At 49.2% G+C, this 26,573-nt stretch overlaps 1 protein-coding gene across 2 annotated transcripts in view; it reads left to right on the top strand.

Moving 5' to 3' along the window:
* The window catches only part of LOC110533652 (coxsackievirus and adenovirus receptor homolog), a 106,212-nt gene that overhangs the window by 66,384 nt on the left and 13,255 nt on the right, over nucleotides 1-26,573 (top strand). For both annotated transcript variants that reach the window (XR_005053618.1, XM_036990073.1), the window contains exon 3: nucleotides 10,800-11,004. Coding sequence is in view for 1 of the 2 variants with exons in the window: in XM_036990073.1 (XP_036845968.1) it covers nucleotides 10,800-11,004 (205 nt within the window). In the remaining variant the exon portion in view is untranslated. The remainder of the gene's footprint in view (nucleotides 1-10,799; nucleotides 11,005-26,573) is intronic.

Below are 26,573 nucleotides of genomic sequence, written 5' to 3'. Positions count from 1 at the left end.
GGCGCTCCGGTATTGCCTGCCGTGCGGTAGCAGAGAGAACAGTCTATGACTTGGGTGGCTGGAGTTTTTGCAAAATTTAGAGGTCCTGGATGGCAGGAAGCTTGGCCCCGGTGATGTGCTGGGCCGTACGCACTACCCACTGTTGTGCCTTGTGGTCGGAGGCCAAGCAGTTGCCATACCAGGCAGTGATGCAACACGTCAGGCTGCTCTCTGGTGCAGCTGTTGAACCTTTTGAGGATCTTAGCACCCATAACAAATCTTTTCAGTCTCCTGAGGGGGAATAGGTTTTGTCATGCCTTCTTCACGACTGTTTTGGTGTGTTTGGACCATGTTAGTTTGTTGGTGATGTGGACAACAAGGAACTTGAAGCTCTCAACCTACTTCACTACAGCCCCGTCGATGAGAATGGGGGCGTGCTCGGTCCTCCTTTTCCTGTAGTCCACAATCATCTCCTTTGTCTTGATTACGTTGAGGGAGAGGTTGTTGTTCTGGCACCACATGGCCAGGTTTCTGACCTCCTTCCTATTGGCTGTCTCATTTTTGTCAGTGATCGGCCTTCCACTGTTGTGTCATTGGCAAATTTAATGATGGTGTTAGTCGTGCCTGGCCATGCAGTCATGAGTGAACAGTGAGTACAAGAGGGGACTGAGCACCCACCCCTGACGGGCCCCCGTGTTGAGGATCAGTGTGGTGGATGTGTTGTTACCTACCCTTACCACATGGGGGCGGCAGTCAGGAGGTCCGGGATCCAGTTGCAGAGGGAAGTGTTTAGTCTCAGGGTCCTTAGCTTCATGAGGAGCTTTGAGGGCACTATGATGTTGAACTCTGAACTGTAGTCAATGAATAGCATTCCAGGTGTGAAAAGGGCAGTGTGGAGTGTAATATAGATTGCATGATCTGTTGGTGTGGAATGCAAATTGGAGTGGGTCTAGGGTAGACGTCGACCGATTATGATTTTTCATCGCTGATACCGCTTAATCGGCCGTTTTTTTTAAATGTATTTATTTTGTTTATTTTTTATATATATATTTTATATATGTAATAATGACAATTACAACAATACTGAATGAACACTTTTATTTGAACTTAATATAATACATAAGTAAAATCAATTTAGTCTCAAATAAATAATAAAACGTATAAAATTTGGTTTAAATAATGCGAAAACAATGTTGGAGAAGAAAGTAAAAGTGCAATATGTGCCATGTAAAAAAGCTACCATTTTTAAGTTCCTTGCTCAGAACATGAGACCATATGAAAGCTGGTGGTTCCTTTTAACATGAGTTTTCAATATTCCCAGTTAAGAAGTTTTAAGTTGTAGTTAATATAGGACTATTTCTCTCTCTACCGTTTGTATTTAAATACCTTTGACTTTTGGATGTTCTTATAGGCACCATAGTATTGCCAACTTATCTCGGTCGTTGATAGGCTTGAAGTCATAAACAGCGCCATGCCGATTAATCGGTCAAACTCTGGTCTAGGGTTTCTGGGATAATAGTGTTGATGTGAGCCATGACCGGCCTTACAAAGCGTTTCATGACTACAGACGTGAGTCTTACGGGTCGGTCGTCATTTAGACAGGCTACCTTAGTGTTCTTGGGCACAGGGACTATGGTGGTCTGCTTGAAACATGTTGGTATTACAGACTCAGACAGGGAGAGGTTGAAAATGTCAGTGAAGACACTTGTCAGTTGGTCAGCGCATGCTCGGAGTACACGTCCTGGTAATCCTTCTGGCCCAGCGGCCTTACTTACATCGGCTGCGGAGAGTGTGATCACACAGTCGTCCGGATCAGCTGATGCCTTCAGGCATGTTTCCGTGTTACTTGCCTCGAAGCGAGCATAGAAGTTATTTAGCTCGTCTGGTAGGCTCATGTCACTGGGCAGCTCTCGGCTGTGCTTCTCCTTGTAGTCTGTAATAGTTTGCATTCCTTGCCACATCCGACGAGTGTCGGAGTCGGTGTAGTACGATTTGATCTTAGTGCTGTATTGACGCTTTGCCTGTTTGATGGTTCATCAGAGGGCATAGTGGGATTTCTTATAAGCTTCCGCCTTATAGTCCCGCTCCTTGAAAGCGGCAGCTCATCCCTTCAGCTCAATGCGAATGTTGACTGTAATCCATGGTTTCTGGTTGGGGTATGTACGTACAGTCACTATGGGGACGACATCCTCGACGCACTCTCTCTCTTTGTCCCCCAGGGCCTCAGTTTTTGGCCAGGGCTAGAAGTGGGTCAGGAGGAGCCCTTCATTAGCTGTTCCTCACCCCATTCCTCTCTCCCTCCATCCCTGCCTCCCACTTCAGTCCACCCAGCCCAGCCAAGGCTCCAGCCCCTGCCCTGCTCTCTCCTCTCCCTCTATTGTCTATGCTAGACTGGGGAGCAGTGCCTCAAGAGACCCCTGTTTTTGTTTTTGACCTACTTCATTGATTTAGAATGGGAACCACCAATAATTAATTGGTGGAAGTGGCAGATGAAAAAAAAAAAAAAATTATTATAATAGAGCCATCATTGTTATCCCATGTTTGGCGTGCTCATGTGGATATACATGTAACTGTAGAATCCTGTGTGGTTGATTTTCTCATTGTGGTCGCCCTCCCCCTCTCAGCTGTAGACATCATGTTGTAGTCTCCCTCCTCTCTAGCTAGGCTACATTCAACTTTAGACGTCATGTTGTAGTCTCCCTCCTCTCTAGCTAGGCTACATTCAGCTGTAGACATCATGTTGTAGTCTCCCTCCTCTCTAGCTAGGCTACATTCAGCTGTAGACATCATATTGTGGTCTCCCGCCACAATCTCACCAGACCATTCCTTCATTCACAATGACCAAGTTTCTCTCTCCCTCTGAGGGGGTAGATATTAATTGACCAATCAGAACGGCACTCGGTGCATACACACACAGCCTCCTTGTGCCCTGATGGGGTGATGTCATGTGTATTATTAGCAATTAGTGGCCTGTTAATAAGTCCACTGGCTGCAGGGCTGGCTTAGTGTATGTGACCATGCCCAATTGGATTAGTGCTGGTAGACCAGGGCTACGCTGGACTACTGGATGTGCAGTACTGATCTACTCTTCTAGTAGAGGAGAGGGAGAACGGAGAAGAGGATGGGATAGCTGACGAAAGGAGAGAAGGGGATGGAGTAGAGGGAGTGGTTGAGATGGTGACTTGGGAGAGGAGTGTGAAAAGGAAGACTGGAGAAGAGGGAAGGAGGAGGGTGGCACTTAACTGTTCCCCAGAGAGCTCTAGAGGTTCATAACTGATGAGTTCTCGATGAGAGGGCTTAGGATGACCAGGAGGAGGATGACCCAACCATCTGAGACCCTTCACATAGAGAGGGTTATACTCACTGTTGACCTAGTAATACTATAAGGACGACTGACAGTATCAGGACAGACAGACCTCTAATAACATCAGTCCTCATTGGGAGTTTCCTCAACGGAACGCCCCCTATGACAAATTACTATTAGCGTCGTTACTGCACAGACAAACTGACATTTTTGTGTTCATAAAGTAGCAAAAAACAATCCACTGCTTACATCAGATTCTCTATTTAGAGGCTTGGGAATCGTGGTCTGTTGGTATAGCATTGTCCTACAGGCTTTATGGAGCCAGTGAAGCATAGCTAATGCACTTCTTACATGCCTACTGTTATAGTTCATTAGCATTTGGCTCTCATCGCAGGAATACACTACAGGAAGCAGGGTGACTACAATCATGATACAAATTCATGAATGGTAGTTGCCTATAGTGCTTTAGTCTTGAGAGGAGTTGGGAGAATAGAACACCATATAGCTGCTTCAAATTCCTGGTGGGCTGATAAACGTTGTGTCCTTGAAAGCACTAGAGCTTTGTTTACTAAAGAAAGTCCAAGTGTAGTGGTTCAGGTTTAACCTTGAGAATACATTTGGAGTGGAGGTACTTTTCTGAAACAGACTATAGAGGCATGGCTGAGTCAGGAGAAAAGCCTGTCTTTACCAAAGACACAACAACACTGTTGCCGGAGTAAGACCGACAGGGGAATTGAATGTACACAGGTGACGCCCCTCCCCTCACACATGATGATGACATCGTCTTTAAATGGCCCCATGTAAATAACCTAACATTTGTCTTATTCCTGATGCTGCCACAGCTTTTGCCAGTATACTAGAGGTATTTTCTTTAATAGTTTATTACTATGTAAGGTGACTACGTGTCCATTACAAGTGCAAAATAAAGTTGTCCACAGAGACTTTATCTGACCTCACCATATGGATACTGTAATACTGGTCAACCTGTTCTGAATCAGCACTCGGGAATGAAAGTGTCCTTGTTTTGGTCTGGTTTTCCCTCATGTCTGCCCTTCGATTTCCAGCATGATGGCCCTCTTGGAGTTTTTCTAGGATTGTTTTATTGAGACACATTCTTACATGCAATGACTAACTTCTTGTAGCAGCGTTATAGAACATTAACAAGCTCAAGTCCACATGCTGGTGAGTAGCCCGCTAATCTTTATATTTAAGGTCTAGCCAACTTGGATCTATTTGCTTGCTAACAAGGTAGAACAGTTGAACTGTTATGAATACACCCTCCAGTCCGTCTCCAACTGTTTGAACAACAGCTTGTTCACCTTGTTAAGATATTGTTCATGTGACCTACCTGAATAGAAATTGTACTTATTTCTCAGAATGAGAACAAGTTGCCAATTTCTTATGAATGTGGATTTTTATGCTCATTGCACATTTGTAAAACAGAGACTGAACAGCTAGCACATACTTCTATGGCTAAAATGCTGCTAGCGGTAGGCCTACGTGGTACCGCAATGCCGCGTATGACAAACGTTTGTTTTTTTGTTCATTCTCTTGGGGTTTCAGTTCAATTATCTTAAAAAAATTATCACAGTTTTCTGTTTCAAAAAAACATTAAATGCATTATGTGAGTTGAATGCTGGAACACTGAATAAAACATTTAATTAAAGTCCCATGATGGTAGTGACTGTCCATTACTGCTTATCACTTATTGACCATCATTTATTCACATTACTTTAATAAAAGTATTTTATTTAACTTTCAAGTCATCTCATCTGTATAGAGCTGCTGTCTGACAAAATCACTATTTTAGTAGTTCTTCAAAGTAAATAAGGCATACCTTTATGAATACCAACTATCAATCAAGTATCAGCTATTTTCAGGCTTGCGAAGCAACTGCTTTCTATCCTCCTCGATTGCGGCTTCTATTCTCTCAGTCTCCGTGTCTGCTCCGCACAGACCGGACAAGTTTATGCAGGTGCACAATGGGCTATGGTCAATGTAGTTAATTACCACATTTTCTGTGCTAAACTATGTAGAGTATTGGCCTGTAGGAAACTACAACTCTCACCCCTCCTTCCCATGTCAACTCCCACATCACACTGTTCCGGCTTCATCTGATTTATCTTGACAAACTGTACATCGAGCTCACAGGAAAAACTGAACAAAATGAATTCAAATAATTGAACCAATGTCAGAAAATCGCTCAGCACTAATAGTGAGATGTGCAATGTCATTTTGTTCCGATATTTGATTTATTAAAATAAGATACCTAGACTAGCTTTTAAGAGTCAATTAAATTAAAATGCCAAATTGGCATGCATAAATGTATTTTAACACACTAATCTTCAGGGGGCATTTTTCCCCTTAGAGGGTGTTTTTCAGACAGTGGGGCAAAACACTTCTGTTTATATTGAATAACCACGAAATATTCTGCCCACTTATTTCTCTTTAAAATGAGTTTGTCTTAAGGATAGCCAGTATTCACATATCTAAATCTTACCAAACGTTGCTTTTATCTGTCCGTAAATAGACGATTTCCTCAGTTACCCTACTCTCGTTTTGGTTGGGTCGTTTTGGTTGGGTCGTTCTGGTTGGGTCGTTTTAGTAGGGTCGTTTTAGTAGGGTCGTTTCAGTAGGGTCGTTTTAGTAGGGTCGTTTCAGTAGGGTAGTTTCAGTAGGGTAGTTTTAGTAGGGTCGTTTTAGTAGGGTCGTTTCAGTAGGGTCGTTTTAGTAGGGTCGTTTTAGTAGGGTAGTTTCAGTAGGGTAGTTTTAGTAGGGTCGTTTTAGTAGGGTCGTTTTAGTAGGGTCGTTTTAGTAGGGTCGTTTTAGTAGGGTCGTTTTAGTAGGGTCGTTTTAGTAGGGTCGTTTTAGTAGGGTCGTTTCAGTAGGGTCTGCTCTGTTGGGAGATGAAACTTAAAAACGGTATCGTTAGAAAGGGTACGTTTTCATCTAGTACAGTAAAATAAGGTCTCTAAGAGTTTCGGTGTCCATATGACCATTTTTATTTTATTTATTATTATTATTTTTTATTTTATTGGGCCAAACCTGAAATGCAGAAGGAGAGTTGAAACTGCTTGCCAAAGAGGAAGAAGTGATCTTTCGTCTTTGTTGTTGTGAGCGGTAGGGTGAGAGGCTTGGTGTCTGTGTGATTGGCAAGGTGCACACAGCGCAAAAGGAGCGAAGGGGAAGAGACCAAAAAGACAGAGCACTCATAAAAACAAAATCGTATTTTCTTTCGATAGTCATTTGGAACATTGTACTAAAACATTACATTCTAATGAATCTAATCAATGAAATATATTGCCCAGCCCTACATGCTGTGTGTGTGTGTGTGTGTGTGTGTGTGTGTGTGTGTGTGTGTGTGTGTGTGTCAGTGTGAGACTGAGTGCTTTGTTGCCTGTCTCTACCTCAGTGCCTTGGGCAATTTAATTTCCTCCCCTCCACCTTTCCATCTTGTTTTTACTGCTGATGCTCTGATCCCAGTGTTAGAGGTCTCCGTGTCTCTCCTGGGATCCAGGTGTTCTGCATTACAGGTTTAGTGGCTAATGTATTCTAGCTACACAGCCTTGGCTTGGCAGTCATGAGCTCTACACAAGGATCCCCAGCCGAGCTGCTAGACAACTCGCAGTCCATCTGGTTCTCTGTTTTTCTCTTCTTTCACTGCCCTCTGTTCTGTTTGTCTATCTTTTTCTTCTCTTCTCCAGCCTGGGTTGTCAGTACGTGTGTATGATTAGGATCACGGCACACACCATGAGCTCCTGTATCTGACCATCTCCATGGAAAATGGAGAATGATGTGCCTGTTGTCTGCCTGCAGTGTGAGAGAATTACAATTGGAATCCTTTCATTTTTAGTAGGGCCCTCCCTCCCAATCCTTGTTTACTCTGCCTCTGTGCTTCTCCTGTGCGGCTAGTTGTCCGTTGGCTCCACCTTGACTCCATCTCCTGCCTTCTCCTCGTCGCTCTGTGTTGGAGGGAAGGGGGAGAGACAGACAGTAGGGGAGGTGCAGGAAGGTAGCGCTGGGGGCTGTTGCTGAGCCCAGGGCAGAGCTCTCTCTTGGTCTGTGTTGACACAGCAGGTGTTGATTTGACTCCACAGTAGGGCTTTGTTTGTTCCATGCCATACCACAGCTCAGCAGCATGGAAATGAAAGGGCAAAAACAAGCCAGAGCCAGGCAATGCAGGTTGTTAGTGAGATAAGAATGTTACAAACTGACTCACTCTCCCTCAGTATCGGTTGTTTTAGTGAACAAAGACAGGGTGCCCGTTTGCAGTCTCGTAATAACAGCTTGGATTATTTTTCCAGGCTTGATTTCTTGTACATGTAGCTGCCTCACTAATTCTCTTTCTCTTCCTTGATTTATTTCTCCCTCCCTCCCTCCTTCCCATCTCCCTCCCTCCCTCCTTCCCATCTCTCTCCCTCCCTCCTTCCCATCTCTCTCCCTCCCTCCTTCCCATCTCTCTCCCTCCCTCCCTCCCATCTCTCTCCCTCCCTCCTTCCCATCTTTCTCCCTCCCTCCCTCCTTCCCATCTTTCTCCCTCCCTCCCTCCTTCCCATCTCTCTCCCTCCCTCCCTCCTTCCCATCTCTCTCCCTCCCTCCCTCCTTCCCATCTCTCTCCCTCCCTCCCTCCTTCCCATCTCTCTCCCTCCCTCCCTCCTTCCCATCTCTCTCCCTCCCTCCCTCCTTCCCATCTCTCTCCCTCCCTCCCTCCTTCCCATCTCTCTCCCTCCTTCCCATCTATCTCCCTCCCTCCCTCCTTCCCATCTCTCTCTCTCCCTCCCTCCCTCCTCCCCATCTCTCTCTTTCTCTCCCTCCCTCCCTCCTTCTTTCCCACGTTTCTCCCCCCTTCTATCCCATGTCTCTCCCCCCTTCTTTCCCATGTCTCTCTCCCCTCCTTCCCATGTCTCTCTCCCCTCTTTCCCATGTCTCTCTCCCCTCTTTCCCATGTCTCTCTCCCCTCCTTCTCATGTCTCTCTCCCCTCCTTCTCATGTCTCTCTCCCCCCCTCCTTCCCATGTGTCTCTCCCCCCCTCCTTCCCATGTCTCTCTCTCCCCCCTCCTTCCCATGTCTCTCTCCCCCTCCTTCCCATGTCTCTCTCCCCCCCTCCTTCCCATGTCTCTCTCCCCCCCTCCTTCCCATGTCTCTCTCTCCCCCCCTCCTTCCCATGTCTCTCTCCCCCCTCCTTCCCATGTCTCTCTCTCCCCCCTCCTTCCCATGTCTCTCTCTCCCCCCTCCTTCCCATGTCTCTCTCTCCCCCCTCCTTCCCATGTCTCTCTCTCCCCCCCTCCTTCCCATGTCTCTCTCTCCCCCCTCCTTCCCATGTCTCTCTCTCCCCCCTCCTTCCCATGTCTCTCTCTCCCCCCTCCTTCCCATGTCTCTCTCTCCCCCCCTCCTTCCCATGTCTCTCTCTCCCCCCCTCCTTCCCATGTCTCTCTCTCCCCCCCTCCTTCCCATGTCTCTCTCTCCCCCCCTCCTTCCCATGTCTCTCTCTCCCCCCCTCCTTCCCATGTCTCTCTCTCCCCCCCTCCTTCCCATGTCTCTCTCTCCCCCCCTCCTTCCCATGTCTCTCTCTCCCCCCCTCCTTCCCATGTCTCTCTCTCCCCCCCTCCTTCCCATGTCTCTCTCTCCCCCTCCTTCCCATGTCTCTCTCTCCCCCTCCTTCCCATGTCTCTCTCTCCCCCCCTCCTTCCCATGTCTCTCTCCCCCTCCTTCCCATGTCTCTCTCCCCCCCTCCTTCCCATGTCTCTCTCCCCCCTCCTTCCCATGTCTCTCTCCCCCCTCCTTCCCATGTCTCTCTCCCCCCTCCTTCCCATGTCTCTCTCTCCCCCCTCCTTCCCATGTCTCTCTCTCCCCCCCTCCTTCCCATGTCTCTCTCTCCCCCCCTCCTTCCCATGTCTCTCTCTCCCCCCTCCTTCCCATGTCTCTCTCTCCCCCCTCCTTCCCATGTCTCTCTCTCCCCCCTCCTTCCCATGTCTCTCTCTCCCCCCCTCCTTCCCATGTCTCTCTCTCCCCCCCTCCTTCCCATGTCTCTCTCTCCCCCCCTCCTTCCCATGTCTCTCTCTCCCCCCCTCCTTCCCATGTCTCTCTCTCCCCCCCTCCTTCCCATGTCTCTCTCTCCCCCCCTCCTTCCCATGTCTCTCTCTCCCCCCCTCCTTCCCATGTCTCTCTCTCCCCCCCTCCTTCCCATGTCTCTCTCTCCCCCTCCTTCCCATGTCTCTCTCTCCCCCCCTCCTTCCCATGTCTCTCTCTCCCCCCTCCTTCCCATGTCTCTCTCCCCCTCCTTCCCATGTCTCTCTCCCCCCCTCCTTCCCATGTCTCTCTCCCCCCTCCTTCCCATGTCTCTCTCCCCCCTCCTTCCCATGTCTCTCTCTCCCCCCTCCTTCCCATGTCTCTCTCTCCCCCCTCCTTCCCATGTCTCTCTCTCCCCCCCTCCTTCCCATGTCTCTCTCTCCCCCCCTCCTTCCCATGTCTCTCTCTCCCCCCTCCTTCCCATGTCTCTCTCTCCCCCCTCCTTCCCATGTCTCTCTCTCCCCCCTCCTTCCCATGTCTCTCTCTCCCCCCCTCCTTCCCATGTCTCTCTCTCCCCCCCCTCCTTCCCATGTCTCTCTCTCCCCCCCTCCTTCCCATGTCTCTCTCCCCCCCTCCTTCCCATGTCTCTCTCTCCCCCCCTCCTTCCCATGTCTCTCTCTCCCCCCCTCCTTCCCATGTCTCTCTCTCCCCCCCTCCTTCCCATGTCTCTCTCTCCCCCCTCCTTCCCATGTCTCTCTCTCCCCCCTCCTTCCCATGTCTCTCTCTCCCCCCTCCTTCCCATGTCTCTCTCTCCCCCCCTCCTTCCCATGTCTCTCTCTCCCCCCCTCCTTCCCATGTCTCTCTCTCTCCCCCCTCCTTCCCATGTCTCTCTCTCCCCCCCTCCTTCCCATGTCTCTCTCTCCCCCCCTCCTTCCCATGTCTCTCTCTCCCCCCCCTCCTTCCCATGTCTCTCTCTCCCCCCTCCTTCCCATGTCTCTCTCTCCCCCCTCCTTCCCATGTCTCTCTCTCCCCCCCTCCTTCCCATGTCTCTCTCTCCCCCCCTCCTTCCCATGTCTCTCTCTCCCCCCCACCTTCCCATGTCTCTCTCTCCCCCCCTCCTTCCCATGTCTCTCTCTCCCCCCCTCCTTCCCATGTCTCTCTCTCCCCCCCCTCCTTCCCATGTCTCTCTCCCCCCCCCCTCCTTCCCATGTCTCTCTCTCCCCCCCTCCTTCCCATGTGTCTCTCTCCCCCCCTCTTTCTCTCTCTCCCCACCTCCTTCCCATGTCTCTCTCTCCCCCCCTCCTTCCCATGTCTCTCTCTCCCCCCCCTCCTTCCCATGTCTCTCTCTCCCCCCCTCCTTCCCATGTCTCTCTCTCCCCCCCTCTTTCCCATGTCTCTCTCTCCCCCCCTCTTTCTCTCTCTCCCCACCTCCTTCCCATGTCTCTCTCTCCCCCCCTCCTTCCCATGTCTCTCTCTCCCTCCCTCCTTCCCATGTCTCTCTCTCCAGGTGATCCTATACTCTGGGGACAGGGCCTATGAGGACTACTACCCTGCAGTGAAGGGGCGAGCCCACTTCAACTCAGCCGACCCGAAGAATGGTGACGCCTCCATCAACTTGACGGGTCTGAAGTCTAGCGACACTGGGACCTACCAGTGCAAGGTGAAGAAGGCCCCAGGCATCCGCAGCAGGAAGATGCTGCTGACTGTCATGGGTGAGTGAGACACCACGGGTGACATTTTAAATCTTAAACAGCCACTACTTTACCTATCTATCTATTGTGTAAAAACTCCAAACACAATGCCCTTTTAAAGGGTACATGTGGCTGACTAGATGCAATGCCCCCCTCTAAAATGGTGCGGTGCAGTAGAGGTTGGTGGGGGGATGTATAGGAAGACAGGCTCATTGTAATGGCTGGAATGGAATTAATGGAACGGTATCAAATGTATGGAAACCCCATTTGACACCATTCTATTAATTCCATTCTAGCCATTACACTGAGCCTGTCCTCATATAGCTCCTCCCACCAACCTCCCCTGGTGTGGTGGTATGTTTAACCTTCCTAGTGGGGTCATAGATTGCAGTCCCATTCAATCCATAGACTGATAGGAAAGAGCTATGTCACTATTATCAGATGACATCAAAACGCCCAATAGCCTACTAATTGCCAATTTAATATAGCTAATTGACAATAGTCTTGTGAAATGTACAATGCGTACTTGACTGATTTGTCATCACTAGGGTGTGAGATAAGCAGAACATTCATAGTGATGATTATACTAATCCAGCTGCTATATACTCACACACTTCCCTGTGCAACCAGACTTGCGGTGTGTGGCTTGCCTGATGACTCAAACTGAATCCTTCCACTGCTCTGTTTGATACCTACACTACACTACATGACCAAAAGTATGTGGACACCTGGTCGTCTTTCCAAAATTATGGGTATTAATATGGAGTTTGTCCCCCCCTTGCTGCTATAACATCCTCCACTCTTCTGAGAATACTTTCCACTAGATGTTGGAACATTGCTGCCGGGTCTTGATTCCATTCAGCCACGAGCGTAAGTGAGGTCGGGCTATGATGTTGGCGATTAGGCCTGGTTCGCAGTCGGCGTTCCAATTCATCCCAAAGGTGTTCAATGGAGTTAAGGTCAGGGCTCTGTACAGGCCAGTCAAGTTCTTCCACACAGATCTCGACAAAAACATTTGTATGGACCTCGCTTTGTGCACGTTGGCATTGGAAAGGGCCACAAAGTTAAAGCAAAGAATCGTCTAGAATGTCATTGCTGTAGCGTTAAGATTTCCTTTCACTGGAACCAAGGGGCCGAGCTCGAACCATGAATAACAGCCCCAGACTATTATTTCTCCTCCACCAAACTTAACAGTTGGCACTATGCATTCGGGCAGGTAGCTTTCTCCTGCCATCTGCCGAACCAAGATTTGTCCGTCGGACTGCTAGATGGTGAAGCGTGATTTGTCACACCAGAGAACGCGTTTCCACTGCTCCAGAGTCCAGTGGAGGTGAGCTTTACACCTCTCCGGCTGCTCGCTCGGCCATGGAAAGCCATTTCATGAAGCTCCTGACAAACACTTCTTGTGCTGACGTTGCTTCCACAGGCAGTTTGGAACTCGGTAGATCTTTACGCTCTGTGCTTCAGCACTCTGTGGTCCCGGTCTGTGAGTTTGTGTGGCCTACCACTGAGCCGTAGTTCCTTCTAGATGCTTCCACTTTACTATAACAGTGGTCTTGCCACACAAACTCACACAAAATCCCCTGGTCAACTAAGCTCTAGCAGGGCGGAAATTTGACAAACTGACTTGTTGGAAATGTGGTATCCTATGACGTACCATATTGAAAGTCACTGAGCTCTTCAGTAAGGCCGCTCTTCAGTAAGGCCATTCTACTGCCAATGTTTGTCTATGGAGATTGCATGACTGTGTTTGATTTTTATACCTGTCAGCAATGGGTGTGGCTGAAAAAGCAGAATCCACTAATTTGAAGGGGTGTCCACATACTTCTGTATATATAGTGTACTTCAGTCTGAGACTGCCATCGTTGAAGTCATTTGTTGTGAAGTCAAAACGAGGTGTGTTGTACAAAAGAAAGTTATCAGCGATTGGATCATCTCGAATCAAATCACATTTTATTGGTCGCATACATGTGATTAGCAGATGTTATTGCGGGTGTACGAAATTCTTGTGCTTCTAGCTCTGACAGTGCAGTAATATCTAACAAATTACACAACATATACCCAATACACACACATCTAAGTAAGAATTAAGACAATTTACATATGGACGAGCGATGTCAGAGCGGAACAGACTAATATACTGTAGAATAGTATAGAAAACCTGTATATACATATGAGATGAGTAATGTAAGGTATGTAAACATTTAGTGAATGAGATACCGTAGAATAGTATAGAATACAGTATATACAGTTGAAGTCGGAAGTTTACATACACCTTAGCCAAATACATTTAAACTCAGTTTTTCACAATTCCTGACATTCAATCCTAGTACAATTCCTGACACGGCCTGTTACCAAAACCTGCGGACTCTCCTTCACTGCAGCCGACGTGAGTAAAACATTTAAACGTGTTAACCCTCGCAAGGCTGCAGGCCCAGACAGCATCCTCAGAGCATGCGCAGACCAGCTGGCTGATGTGTTTACGGACATATTCAATCAATCCTTATCCCAGTCTGCTGTCCCCTCATGCTTCAAGAGGGCCACCATTGTTCCTGTTCCCAAGAAAGCTAATGTAACTGAGCTAAACGACTACCACCCCGTAGCACTCACTTCCGTTATCTTGAAATGCTTTGAGAGACTAGTCAAGGACCATATCACCTCCACCCTACCTGACACCCTAGACCCACTCCAATTTGCTTACCGCCCCAATAGGTCCACAGACGACGCAATCGCAACTACACTGCCCTAACCCATCTGGACAAGAGGAATACCTATGTGAGAATGCTGTTCATCAACTACAGCTAAGCATTTAACACCATAGTACCATCCAAACTCATCATCAAGCTCAAGACCCTGGGTCTCGACCCCGCCCTGTGCAACTGGGTAGTGGACTTCTTGACGGACCACCCCCAGGTGGTGAGGGTAGTAAGTTTTAAGTTCCTTGGCGTACACATCACGGACAAACTGGATTGGTCCACCCACACAGACAGCGTTGTGAAGAAGGTGCAGCAGCAGCGCCTCTTCAACCTCAGGAGGCTGAAGAAATTTGGCTTGTCACCAAAAGCACTCACAAACTTTTACAGATGCACAATCGAGAGCATCCTGTCGGGCTGTATCACCGCCTGGTCAGGTTTTCCACTGAGTCAGGTTTGTAGGCTTCCTTGCTCACACAACCCTTTTCAGCTCTGCCAACAAATTTTCTATGGGATTGAGGTCAGGGCTTTGTGATGGCCACTCCAAAACCTTGAATTTGTTGTCCTTAAGCCATTTTGCCACAACTTTGGAAGTATGCTTGGGGTCATTTGTGACCAAGTTTTAACTTCCTGATGGATGACTTGAAATGCTGCTTCAATATATCCACATAATTTTCCTACCTCATGATGCCATCTATTTTGTGAAGTGCACCAGTCCCTCCTGCAGCGAAGCACCCCCACAACATGATGCTGCCACCTCCGTGCTTTACGGTTGGGATGGTGTTCTTGGACTTGCAAGCATCCCCCTTTTTCCTCCAAACATAACAATGGTCATTATGGCCAAACAGTTCTATTTTTGTTTCATCAGACCAGAAGACATTTGTTCAAAAGGTATGATCTGTGCAGTTGCAAACCGTAGTCTGCATTTTTCATGGTGATTTTGGAGCAGTGGCTTCTTCCTTGCTGAGTGGCCTTTCAGGTTATGTCGATATAGGACTTGTTTTACTTTAAATGTATTTTGCCTCCTAAGGTTGAAGAGGCTCTGTTGCGCCGTCTTTATCATGCTGTCTGTGTGGGTGGTCCATTTCAGTTTGTCAGTGATGTGTACGCCAAGGAACTTGAAGCTTTCCACCTCCTCCACTGCAGTCCCGTCAATGAAGATAATGGGGTGCACTCTCTGCTTTTTATTGAAGTCCACGATCATCTCCTTTGTTTTGTTGACTGAGTGAGAGGTTGTTTTCCAGGCACCACACTCCCAGAGCCCTCGCCACCTCCCTATAGGTTGTCACGTCATCATTGGTAATCAAGCCTATTACTGTTGTGGTATCTGCAAACTTGATGATTGAGTTGGAGGCATGCTTGGCCACGCAGTCAATGGTGAACAGGGACTACGGGGGGAGCTGAGCACGCACCCTTGTGAGGTGTGAGGATCAGTGGAGTGGAGTTCGTTTCCTACCTTCACCACCTGGGGGAGGCCCGTCAGGAAGCCCAGTACCCAGTTGCACAGGGCAGGGTTCAGACCCAGGGCCTCAAGCTTAATGATGAGCTTGGAGGGTACTATGGTATTGAATGCTGAGCTATAGTGAATAAACAGCATTCTTACATAGGTATTCCTCTTGTCTAGATGGGATAGGGAAGTGTGCAGTGTGATGGCGATTGCATCGTCTGTGGATCTATTGGGGCAATAAGCAAATTGAAGTGGGTCTAGGGTGGCAGGTAAGGTAGTCTCTCAAAGCACTTCATGGTGACAGAGGTTAGTGCTATAGTTAGTGCGCAAGTCATGTTCAGTTAACTTTGCCTTCTTGGGTACAGGAACAATGGTGGCCGTCTTGAAGCATGTGATGACAGCAGACTGGGATAGGGAGAGATTGAAATTGCCTGTAAACACACCAGCCAGCTGGTCTGCGCATGCTCTGAGGACACTGCTAGGGATGCCATCTGGTCCGGCAGCCTTGCGAGGGTTAGCGCGCTTAAATATCTTACTCACGTTGGCCATGGAGAGCCCACAGTCCTTTGTAGAGGGCTGCGTCGGTGGCACTGTGCTATCCTCAAAGCGTGCCAAGAATATGTCTAGCCTGTCCGGAAGCAAGACGTCGGTCTCGGCGACGTGGCTGGTTTTCCCATTGTAGTCTGTGATTGTCTGTAGTCCCTGCCACATACGTCTGGCATCTGAGCCGTTGAATTGCGACTCCACTTTATCTCTATACTGACGTTTAGCTTTGTTTCTTCGCGTTGCAGAGTGAATAACTGCACTGTTTATATTCTGCCATATTATCAGTTGCCTTGCCATGGTTTAATGCAGTGGTTTGCGCAAATGCTATCATCTATCCATGGTTTCTGGTTAGGGTAGGTTTTAATAGTCACAGAGGGTACTACATCTCCTATACACTTCCTTATAAACTCAGTCACCGTATCCATGTTTGCGTCAAGCTTATTTTCGCAAGCTACCTGGAACATATCCCAGTCCACATGATTAAAACAATCCTGAAGCATGGATTCTGATTGGTCAGACCAGCATTAGTACAAAGCACAGGCACTTCCTGTTTGAGTTTCTGCCTATAGGACGGGAGGAGCAAGATGGAGTCGTGGTCAGATTTGCCGAAAGGAGGGCGGGGGAGGGCCTTGTAAGCATTCCGGCAGTTTGAATAGCAATGGTCAGGAGTCTTAGTAACACGAGTAGGACAGTCGATGTGTTCATAGAACTTCGGCAGCCTAGTCCTCAGATTTGCTTTGTTAAAATCCCCATCGACAATAAATGCAGCCTCGGGATATGTGGTTTCTGGTTTGCATGAAGTCCAGTGAAGTTCTTTGAGGACAGTCAAGGTTTCGGCTTGAGGTGATATGTAAACAGCCATGGCGGGGGAGAATTCTCTTGGGTGATAATATGGTCGGCATTTAATTGTGAGGTATTCTAGGTCAGGTGAACAAAAGCACTTGAGTCCCTGTATGTTTCTAGAATTACACCATTATTCCTTAACTTCTTGCGTCGAGCAATCCCGTATCCGGGAGCGTAATCATAGCCTCAAGCTCATTAGCATAACGCAACGTTAACTATTCATGAAAATCGCAAATGAAATGAAATAAATATAGTCTCACAAGCTTAGCCTTTTGTTAACAACACTGTCATCTCAGATTTTCAAAATATGCTTTTCAACCATAGCTACACAAGCATTTGTGTAAGAGTATTGATAGCTAGCATAGCATTAAGCCTAGCATTCAGCAGGCAACATTTTCACAAAAACAAGAAAAGCATTCAAATAAAATCATTTACCTTTGAAGAACTTCGGATGTTTTCAATGAGGAGACTCTGTTAGCAAATGTTCAGTTTTTCCAAAAAGATTATTTGTGTAGGAGAAATCGCTCCGTTTTGTTCATCACGTTTGGCTAAGAAAAAAACCAGAAAATTCAGTCATTACAACGCCAAACTTTTTTCCAAATTAACTCCATAATATCGACAGAAACATAGCAAACATTGTTTAGAATCAATCCTCAAGGTGTTTTTCATATATCTATTCGATGATAAATCATTCGTGGCAGTTTGGTTTCTCCTCTGAACCAAATGGAAAAATGCACGCAGCTGGAGATTACGCAATAATTTCGACGGAGGACACCAAGCGGGCACCTGGTAAATGTAGTCTCTTATGGTCAATCTTCCAATGATATGCCTAGAAAAATACGTCACAATGCTACAGACACCTTGGGGAAACGACAGAAAGTGTAGGCTCATTCCTGGCGCATTCACAGCCATATAAGGAGACATTGGAACACAGCGCATTCAAAATCTGGGGCACTTCCTGTATGACATTTCATCTTGGTTTCGCCTGTAGCATTACTTCTGGGGCACTCACAGGCAATATCTTTGCAGTTTTGGAAACGTCAGAGTGTTTTCTTTCCAAAGCTGTCAATTATATGCATAGTCGAGCATCTTTTCGTGACAAAATATCTTGTTTAAAACGGGAACGTTTTTTTATCCAAAAATTAAAAGAGCGCCCCCTATATCGAAGAAGTTAATCATGAAACACCCCCTTCTGCTTACAGGAGAGATATTTTTTCCTGTCTGCGCAATGTACTGAGAATCCTGCGTATTCCGAGTATCCCGAGAGAGCCATGTTTCCGAGTATCAAAGCCATTGCCGAATTTTCAAAACACCACTTTACCCATGTGTGTTCTGACTCTGGCCCAACCCATCGATATCTAGTCTCAATCAGAACCATTAGAATGTGTTTGTGTTCTAGAAATCGTTGGGGAGGTATTCAGATCCAGACTCATTGCGGAGAACAATGAGTGTATTGTTTGGCCGAATCAAGGAGTCTGGGTAGCCAGGCAAGTGTATGGCTGTTCCTGTGTCAACTTTACTCTGAAACTCCCCCAGTCACTCAACCATTCAGCATATGTACATACTGTATGAAAAGTGGTGTGGGCTGACTGATGTGGTCAAACAACATAGGAACTATTACTAAGGCCCTGCACACTTTATCGTAAATACTGCCAGTGCCTGGATAAAGTATGATTAGGACTCTTGTTTTCCTGGTTAACAACATCTCTCTTTTGAGAAATTGGTGTTGACACAATTCGTTGGTGTTATATTTAACTGCCTTAACCAGGAAGTTGTGTCCAAAACAAACTGGTTTCTAGTCATTAATTTACACCAGTAACCTGGCTCGAAGCCTCTCTCTCAGTTTTACAGGGAGGAAGATAAATTGATTCAGTAATGTCCAATGATTACCTGAGCCAGCCGAGAGATGGGCTTGAGCTGACTAGAGCAAATACAATGCAGAGTCATTTCTCCTAAGTTGGCCACAGAGCTGGTGATGTAGTGTCTGTCGATACTTACTCGCTGCTGCCCGGTAGTGGGTCTGACAGGCCTAAAGCCATTGACCCTTGAGGCAGAGCTGTTCCTATTCTCTAGGGGAGCAGTGTGACAAGGAGACATGAAGACCTCTTGCCTGCTCCCCAGTATATTTTCAGTTCGCCCTTTTTTTTAAATTAACAATAATAAATCAATACAAAGTTAAATGGGAAACATAAGTATTCATAAAGAGTATACAAAGGACTGTTGGGCTCGGGGGAACAATAACACATTACACAAGGACCTTAACATGCTGACCACACTGCTCGACCGTGTCAACAAGAGTCTGCTTAGCCAGGTGCTAAAATATAACTTGGTTAGATTTGTGACGCTAGATGCGCTGCAAGACTCGCCTCACCTCATTGGTTTTTAGGAGCATATATCCACGTGGGTGATTGAAAGATGAACTGAGGTTCACACTCCAGTCTCGTCGGTATTGGTAATGCACCTTGAAGTGAGTTGCCAACCGCCATGTAAAGTCCGAAGAAGAAGAAGCCTGAACGAGACGAGATTACTGGAAACAAACTTGGTTTACCCTTTTATCAGTGGATTAATTGTCGGAGTAGAGGACCTTGTGCATTTCGGGTAAAATAACAACCTAAAGTTTATCCCAGGACAAAGTAGCTAGCAACAGAAAGTTAGCTAGCTAAATTGCCATAAATGTTTAATGCTTTTTGACCTCTCCCCAAATTAATATAGTTGGTTCAGAGTTTGTTTTGATATTTAAACCTGCGTGTCCTGATCGCGTCTGGTGTGGGTGGACAAAATCAACATGCGCGCGATGGCGGACGCACGCACGCCAGCGGTCTAATCAGCATCTAAGGGATATGCACACATTTGATCATTTTTTTGTTGGTGGAGTTTTTGTAAATATACATTTGTGAATCTGAATTTTGTCCAAAAGAATAATACAATGAATTCCCATCAGGTCACAATGTAAATGCTCCAGAGAACTTTGGCAGACATGGTCACTCCGACATGTCACACGCACTCTCAGATGTACACGTGCGCACACACACACTAGCGCTAAGAGATTATTACTTTTTGAGGACGGTTGGTTTCGGTTCAATTATAAAAACATTATGGTTTTGATTAGTTTTTTTTTTACATTAAATGGATTATGCATTATGTGGGTTGAATTCTGTAACACTGAATAAAACAATCAAAGTCCCATGATGGTAGTGACTGCCCATTACTGCTTAACCATCACTTATTAACCATCACTTATTCACATTACCTTATTGAAATCTTTGATTTGTTTTATGACTTTTATAATTCAAGTCCTCATCTCATCTCTATAGAGCTGCTGCCTATGCGATCTGACAAAATCACTATTTTAGTAGTTCTTCAAAGTAAATAAGACATACTTTTATAAATACCAACTATCAATCACTTAGGTCATGTATTTTCAGGTAGAGCTACCTCATGCGTTCTTCTCTCATTTCTCTGTGTCTGCCCCACACCGACCAGGCAAATAGGCGCGCAATGGATTATGGTCATACACTGTTTGGGTTTGATCTGATGTGTCTCTAGAGAAACTGTGCATTGAGCTCACAGAAGGGGAAAAAAACAACTAAATGGAATTAAAATAATTGAACCGACGTCGGTCCATTAGTTGTTTAAAAAACGAAAAATAACATACATTTTGGGGACACACACACACACACAGAGGCATCTTCCCTGAGTGCAGGTAACGTTGTGAGCTATGTGTTGTCTCCGCTAGTTTAAAGATGGACAGTGACGTTAACAGGAGTAGAGAGCACCTGCAGTCAGTACAGCACACCGGACAGGCACATCAGCAACCATCACAACCATTCACCATCTCTGCCTAGACTTCACATCAACCATTCACCATCTCTGCCTCGACTTCACATCAACCATTCACCATCTCTGCCTCGACTTCACATCAACCATTCACCATCTCTGCCTAGACTTCACATCAACCATTCACCATCTCTGCCTAGACTTCACATCAACCATTCACCATCTCTGCCTAGACTTCACATCAACCATTCACCATCTCTGCCTAGACTTCACATCAACCATTCACCATCTCTGCCTAGACTTCACATCAACCATTCACCATCTCTGCCTAGACTTCACATCAACCATTCACCATCTCTGCCTAGACTTCACATCAACCATTCACCATCTCTGCCTAGACTTCACATCAACCTTCAACAGCCATTCACTTTCACTCTGTCACCTTGGCCTCAGTCCCAACCAACGTATCACCATCGCTCTACCCATAGGTCACTACATTCTTTAACAGCCAATCGCGTTCTCTCAAGTTCCCTGATCTGAATCCCAAACAACCAATCAGCACCGCCTAGACCTCACTACAGCCTTTAACAGCCAATCTTTCTCAGTCTCCCTGGCCTCTCCAAACTGATCCCTCATGGTCTTTATGACCACGTCTCTGTGGTCTACCGCAATGTATCACGCTCACTTTCTCCATATATACTGTACTGTACCCTATCTGTGTCTCAATGTATCCCAGTACAGCAATAAATCACCTTATCCTTAGCCCTTCATATTACACCACATCCATATAGTCCACCACAACCAATCACGGTCTCCCTCTAGTCTCTACAGTATCTCTCTAAAGACCAGTCTCTTTCTTCTTCCTTTGACCTCATCTCTTGCTCATATCACACATAAAAATCTGCTCTGAGGAAGCTTCTACCAATTTCCAATAGGAACATCTACATGTTGAGCTATATGTAGCCCTTGATATGTCAAGCTGACTTTGAGCTTTTAATGTGAATTCAAAATGTCATTGCTGTATTACATTGTAAGACACACACACTGCATGTGGACAGCCGACCTCCAAGTCAGGAGAGCGAGCAGCCTTGGCCCCCGTCATCCCTCCAAGCGTCCATCAGTACTCGTTTAATTTCTCTCTGTTCTCTCATTCCTCCCCTCCCTCGTTCTGTCCGTCCTGACCCCTGCCTATTAGATTAGATGGGCTGGGCGCTGCACTATGTGCTGTAGTGTCCCACAGGGCCGTCTGGTGTTAATCCACATGGTTCTGTCCTCCCCTCTCGCCGGGCTTTGTTGTTACAGCGACCATTACCAAACCATGTCAGTGCTCCAGCACAACGCTCAGACACACAGAGAGAGAGAAAAAGAGAGGCAGTCGCACATACACACGACTACACACACACAGAGAGAGAGAAGGAGAGACACTCACAGTCGCACATACACACGACTACACACAGAGAGAGAGCGAGAAAGAGAGGCAGTCGCACATACACACGACTACACACAGAGAGAGAGAGAGAAGGAGAGACACTCACAGTCGCACATACACACGACCACACACACATAGAGAGAGGAGAGACACTCAGTCGCACATACACACGACTACACACACAGAGAGAGAGAGAAGGAGAGACACTCAGTCGCACATACACACGACTACACACACACAGAGAGAGAAGGAGACACTCAGTCGCACATACACACGACTACACACACAGAGCGAGAGAAGGAGAGACACTCACAGTCGCACATACAGACGACTACACACACAGCGCCAATCAGGCTTCCTAAATGCCACCCCACCTCCCATCCCTAGCATAGTACCCCCTACCTCACCCCACCTCCCATCCCTAGCATAGTACCCACTACCTCACCCCACCTCCCATCCCTAGCATAGTACCCCCTACCTCACCCCACCTCCCATCCCTAGCATAGTACCCCCTACCTCACCCCACCTCCCATCCCTAGCATAGTACCCCCTACCTCACCCCACCTCCCATCCCTAGCATAGTACCCCCTACCTCACCCCACCTCCCAACCCTAGCATAGTACCCCCTACCTCACCCCACCTCCCATCCCTAGCATAGTACCCCCTACGTCGCCCCACCTCCCATCCCTAGCATAGTACCCCCTACGTCGCCCCACCTCCCATCCCTAGCATAGTACCCCCTACCTCATCCCACCTCCCATCCCTAGCATAGTACCCCCTACGTCACCCCACCTCCCATCCCTAGCATAGTACCCCCTACCTCACCCCACCTCCCATCCCTAGCATAGTACCCCCTACGTCGCCCCACCTCCCATCCCTAGCATAGTACCCCCTTCCTCGCCCCACCTCCCATCCCTAGCATAGTACCCCCTTCCTCGCCCCACCTCCCATCCCTAGCATAGTACCCCCTTCCTCACCCAACCTCCCATCCCTAGCATAGTACCCCCTACCTCACCCCACCTCCCATCCCTAGCATAGTACCCCCTACGTCGCCCCACCTCCCATCCCTAGCATAGTACTCCCTACCTCACCCCACCTCCCATCCCTAGCATAGTACCCCCTACCTCACCCCACCTCCCATCCCTAGCATAGTACCCCCTACGTCGCCCCACCTCCCATCCCTAGCATAGTACCCCCTACCTCACCCCACCTCCCATCCCTAGCATAGTACCCCCTACCTCACCCCACCTCCCATCCCTAGCATAGTACCCCCTACGTCGCCCCACCTCCCATCCCTAGCATAGTACCCCACCTCCCATCTCTAGCATAGTACCCCCTTCCTCGCCCCACCTCCCATCCCTAGCATAGTACCCCCTTCCTCACCCCACCTCCCATCCCTAGCATAGTACCCCCTACCTCACCCCCCATCCCTAGCATAGTGCCCCCTACCTCACCCCACCTCCCATCCCTAGCATAGTACCCCCTACGTCGCCCCACCTCCCATCCCTAGCATAGTACCCCCTACGTCGCCCCACCTCCCATCCCTAGCATAGTACCCCCTTCCTCACCCCACCTCCCATCCCTAGCGTAGTACCCCCTACGTCGCCCCACCTCCCATCCCTAGCATAGTACCCCCTTCCTCGCCCCACCTCCCATCCCTAGCATAGTACCCCCTACGTCGCCCCACCTCCCATCCCTAGCATAGTACCCCCTTCCTCGCCCCACCTCCCATCCCTAGCATAGTACCCCCTACGTCGCCCCACCTCCCATCCCTAGCATAGTACCCCCTACCTCACCCCACCTCCCATCCCTAGCATAGTACCCACTACCTCACCCCACCTCCCATCCCTAGCATAGTACCCCCTACCTCACCCCACCTCCCATCCCTAGCATAGTACCCCCTACCTCACCCCACCTCCCATCCCTAGCATAGTACCCCCTACCTCACCCCACCTCCCATCCCTAGCATAGTACCCCCTACCTCACCCCACCTCCCATCCCTAGCATAGTACCCCCTACCTCACCCCACCTCCCATCCCTAGCATAGTACCCCCTACCTCACCCCACCTCCCATCCCTAGCATAGTACCCCCTACGTCGCCCCACCTCCCATCCCTAGCATAGTACCCCCTACGTCGCCCCACCTCCCATCCCTAGCATAGTACCCCCTACCTCACCCCACCTCCCATCCCTAGCATAGTACCCCCTACGTCACCCCACCTCCCATCCCTAGCATAGTACCCCCTACCTCACCCCACCTCCCATCCCTAGCATAGTACCCCCTACGTCGCCCCACCTCCCATCCCTAGCATAGTACCCCCTTCCTCGCCCCACCTCCCATCCCTAGCATAGTACCCCCTTCCTCGCCCCACCTCCCATCCCTAGCATAGTACCCCCTTCCTCACCCCACCTCCCATCCCTAGCATAGTACCCCCTACCTCACCCCACCTCCCATCCCTAGCATAGTACCCCCTACGTCGCCCCACCTCCCATCCCTAGCATAGTACCCCCTACCTCACCCCACCTCCCATCCCTAGCATAGTACCCCCTACCTCACCCCACCTCCCATCCCTAGCATAGTACCCCCTACGTCGCCCCACCTCCCATCCCTAGCATAGTACCCCCTACCTCACCCCACCTCCCATCCCTAGCATAGTACCCCCTACCTCACCCCACCTCCCATCCCTAGCATAGTACCCCCTACGTCGCCCCACCTCCCATCCCTAGCATAGTACCCCACCTCCCATCTCTAGCATAGTACCCCCTTCCTCGCCCCACCTCCCATCCCTAGCATAGTACCCCCTTCCTCACCCCACCTCCCATCCCTAGCATAGTACCCCCTACCTCACCCCCCATCCCTAGCATAGTGCCCCCTACCTCACCCCACCTCCCATCCCTAGCATAGTACCCCCTACGTCGCCCCACCTCCCATCCCTAGCATAGTACCCCCTACGTCGCCCCACCTCCCATCCCTAGCATAGTACCCCCTTCCTCACCCCACCTCCCATCCCTAGCGTAGTACCCCCTACGTCGCCCCACCTCCCATCCCTAGCATAGTACCCCCTTCCTCGCCCCACCTCCCATCCCTAGCATAGTACCCCCTACGTCGCCCCACCTCCCATCCCTAGCATAGTACCCCCTTCCTCGCCCCACCTCCCATCCCTAGCATAGTACCCCCTACGTCGCCCCACCTCCCATCCCTAGCATAGTACCCCCTACCTCACCCCACCTCCCATCCCTAGCATAGTACCCCCTACGTCACCCCACCTCCCATCCCTAGCATAGTACCCCCTTCCTCACCCCACCTCCCATCTCTAGCATAGTACCCCCTACCTCACCCCCCATACCTAGCATAGTACCCCCTACGTCACCCCACCTCCCATCCCTAGCATAGTACCCCCTTCCTCACCCCACCTCCCATCTCTAGCATAGTACCCCCTTCCTCACCCACCTCCCATCTCTAGCATAGTACCCCCTTCCTCGCCCCACCTCCCATCCCTAGCATAGTACCCCCTACCTCACCCCACCTCCCATCCCTAGCATAGTACCCCCTACCTCACCTCACCTCCCATCCCTAGCATAGTACCCCCTACCTCACCCCCCATCCCTAGCATAGTGCCCCCTACCTCACCCCACATCCCATCCCTAGCATAGTACCCCCTACGTCGCCCCACCTCCCATCCCTAGCATAGTACCCCCTACGTCGCCCCACCTCCCATCCCTAGCATAGTACCCCCTTCCTCACCCCACCTCCCATCTCTAGCATAGTACCTCCTACGTCGCCCCACCTCCCATCCCTAGCATAGTACCCCCTACGTCGCCCCACCTCCCATCCCTAGCATAGTACCCCCTACCTCACCCCACCTCCCATCCCTAGCATAGTACCCCCTACCTCACCCCACCTCCCATCCCTAGCATAGTACCCCCTACCTCACCCCACCTCCCATCCCTAGCATAGTACCCCCTTCCTCACCCCACCTCCCATCCCTAGCATAGTACCCCCTACCTCACCCCACCTCCCATCCCTAGCATAGTACCCCCTACCTCACCCCACCTCCCATCCCTAGCATAGTACCCCCTACCTCACCCCAACTCCCATCCCTAGCATAGTACCCCCTACCTCACCCCACCTCCCATCCCTAGCATAGTACCCCCTACCTCACCCCACCTCCCATCCCTAGCATAGTACCCCCTACCTCACCCCACCTCCCATCCCTAGCATAGTACCCCCTTCCTCGCCCCACCTCCCATCCCTAGCATAGTACCCCCTACCTCACCCCACCTCCCATCCCTAGCATAGTACCCCCTTCCTCACCCCACCGCCCATCCCTAGCATAGTACCCCCTACGTCGCCCCACCTCCCATCCCTAGCATAGTACCACCTTCCTCACCCCACCTCCCATCCCTAGCATAGTACCCCCTACGTCGCCCCACCTCCCATCCCTAGCATAGTACCCCCTTCCTCACCCCACCTCCCATCCCTAGCATAGTACCCCCTACCTCACCTCACCACTCCAACAGACAGGCAGGCAGACAGGCAGGCAGACAGGCAGGCAGACAGGCAGGCATACAGGCAGGCATACAGACAGGCATACAGACAGGCAGACAGACAGGCAGGCAGACAGGCAGGCAGACAGACAGGCAGACAGACAGACAGACAGTTCATCTTTGCCTTGCACTGGATCTGGTCTGCTTTCAATTTGGAGTTGTGTTTGCTTTTGAATTCTCGTCTCCTGTCAACAGACAAACTATGTCTGGCTTCAGCAGATGCCCTACCCCCACCGTTTGTGTGTGTGTCACGCTCTGATCGTAATTATCTTGAGTGACAGCACCTGTAATGACAGCAGCTGTGTCAC

Source organism: Oncorhynchus mykiss, chromosome 10 (assembly GCF_013265735.2).
Source record: "Oncorhynchus mykiss isolate Arlee chromosome 10, USDA_OmykA_1.1, whole genome shotgun sequence".
Taxonomy (NCBI): Eukaryota; Metazoa; Chordata; class Actinopteri; order Salmoniformes; family Salmonidae; genus Oncorhynchus; species Oncorhynchus mykiss.
The sequence above is the reverse complement of the archived record's forward strand: the minus strand, read 5'-3'. Positions and strand labels throughout refer to the sequence as shown.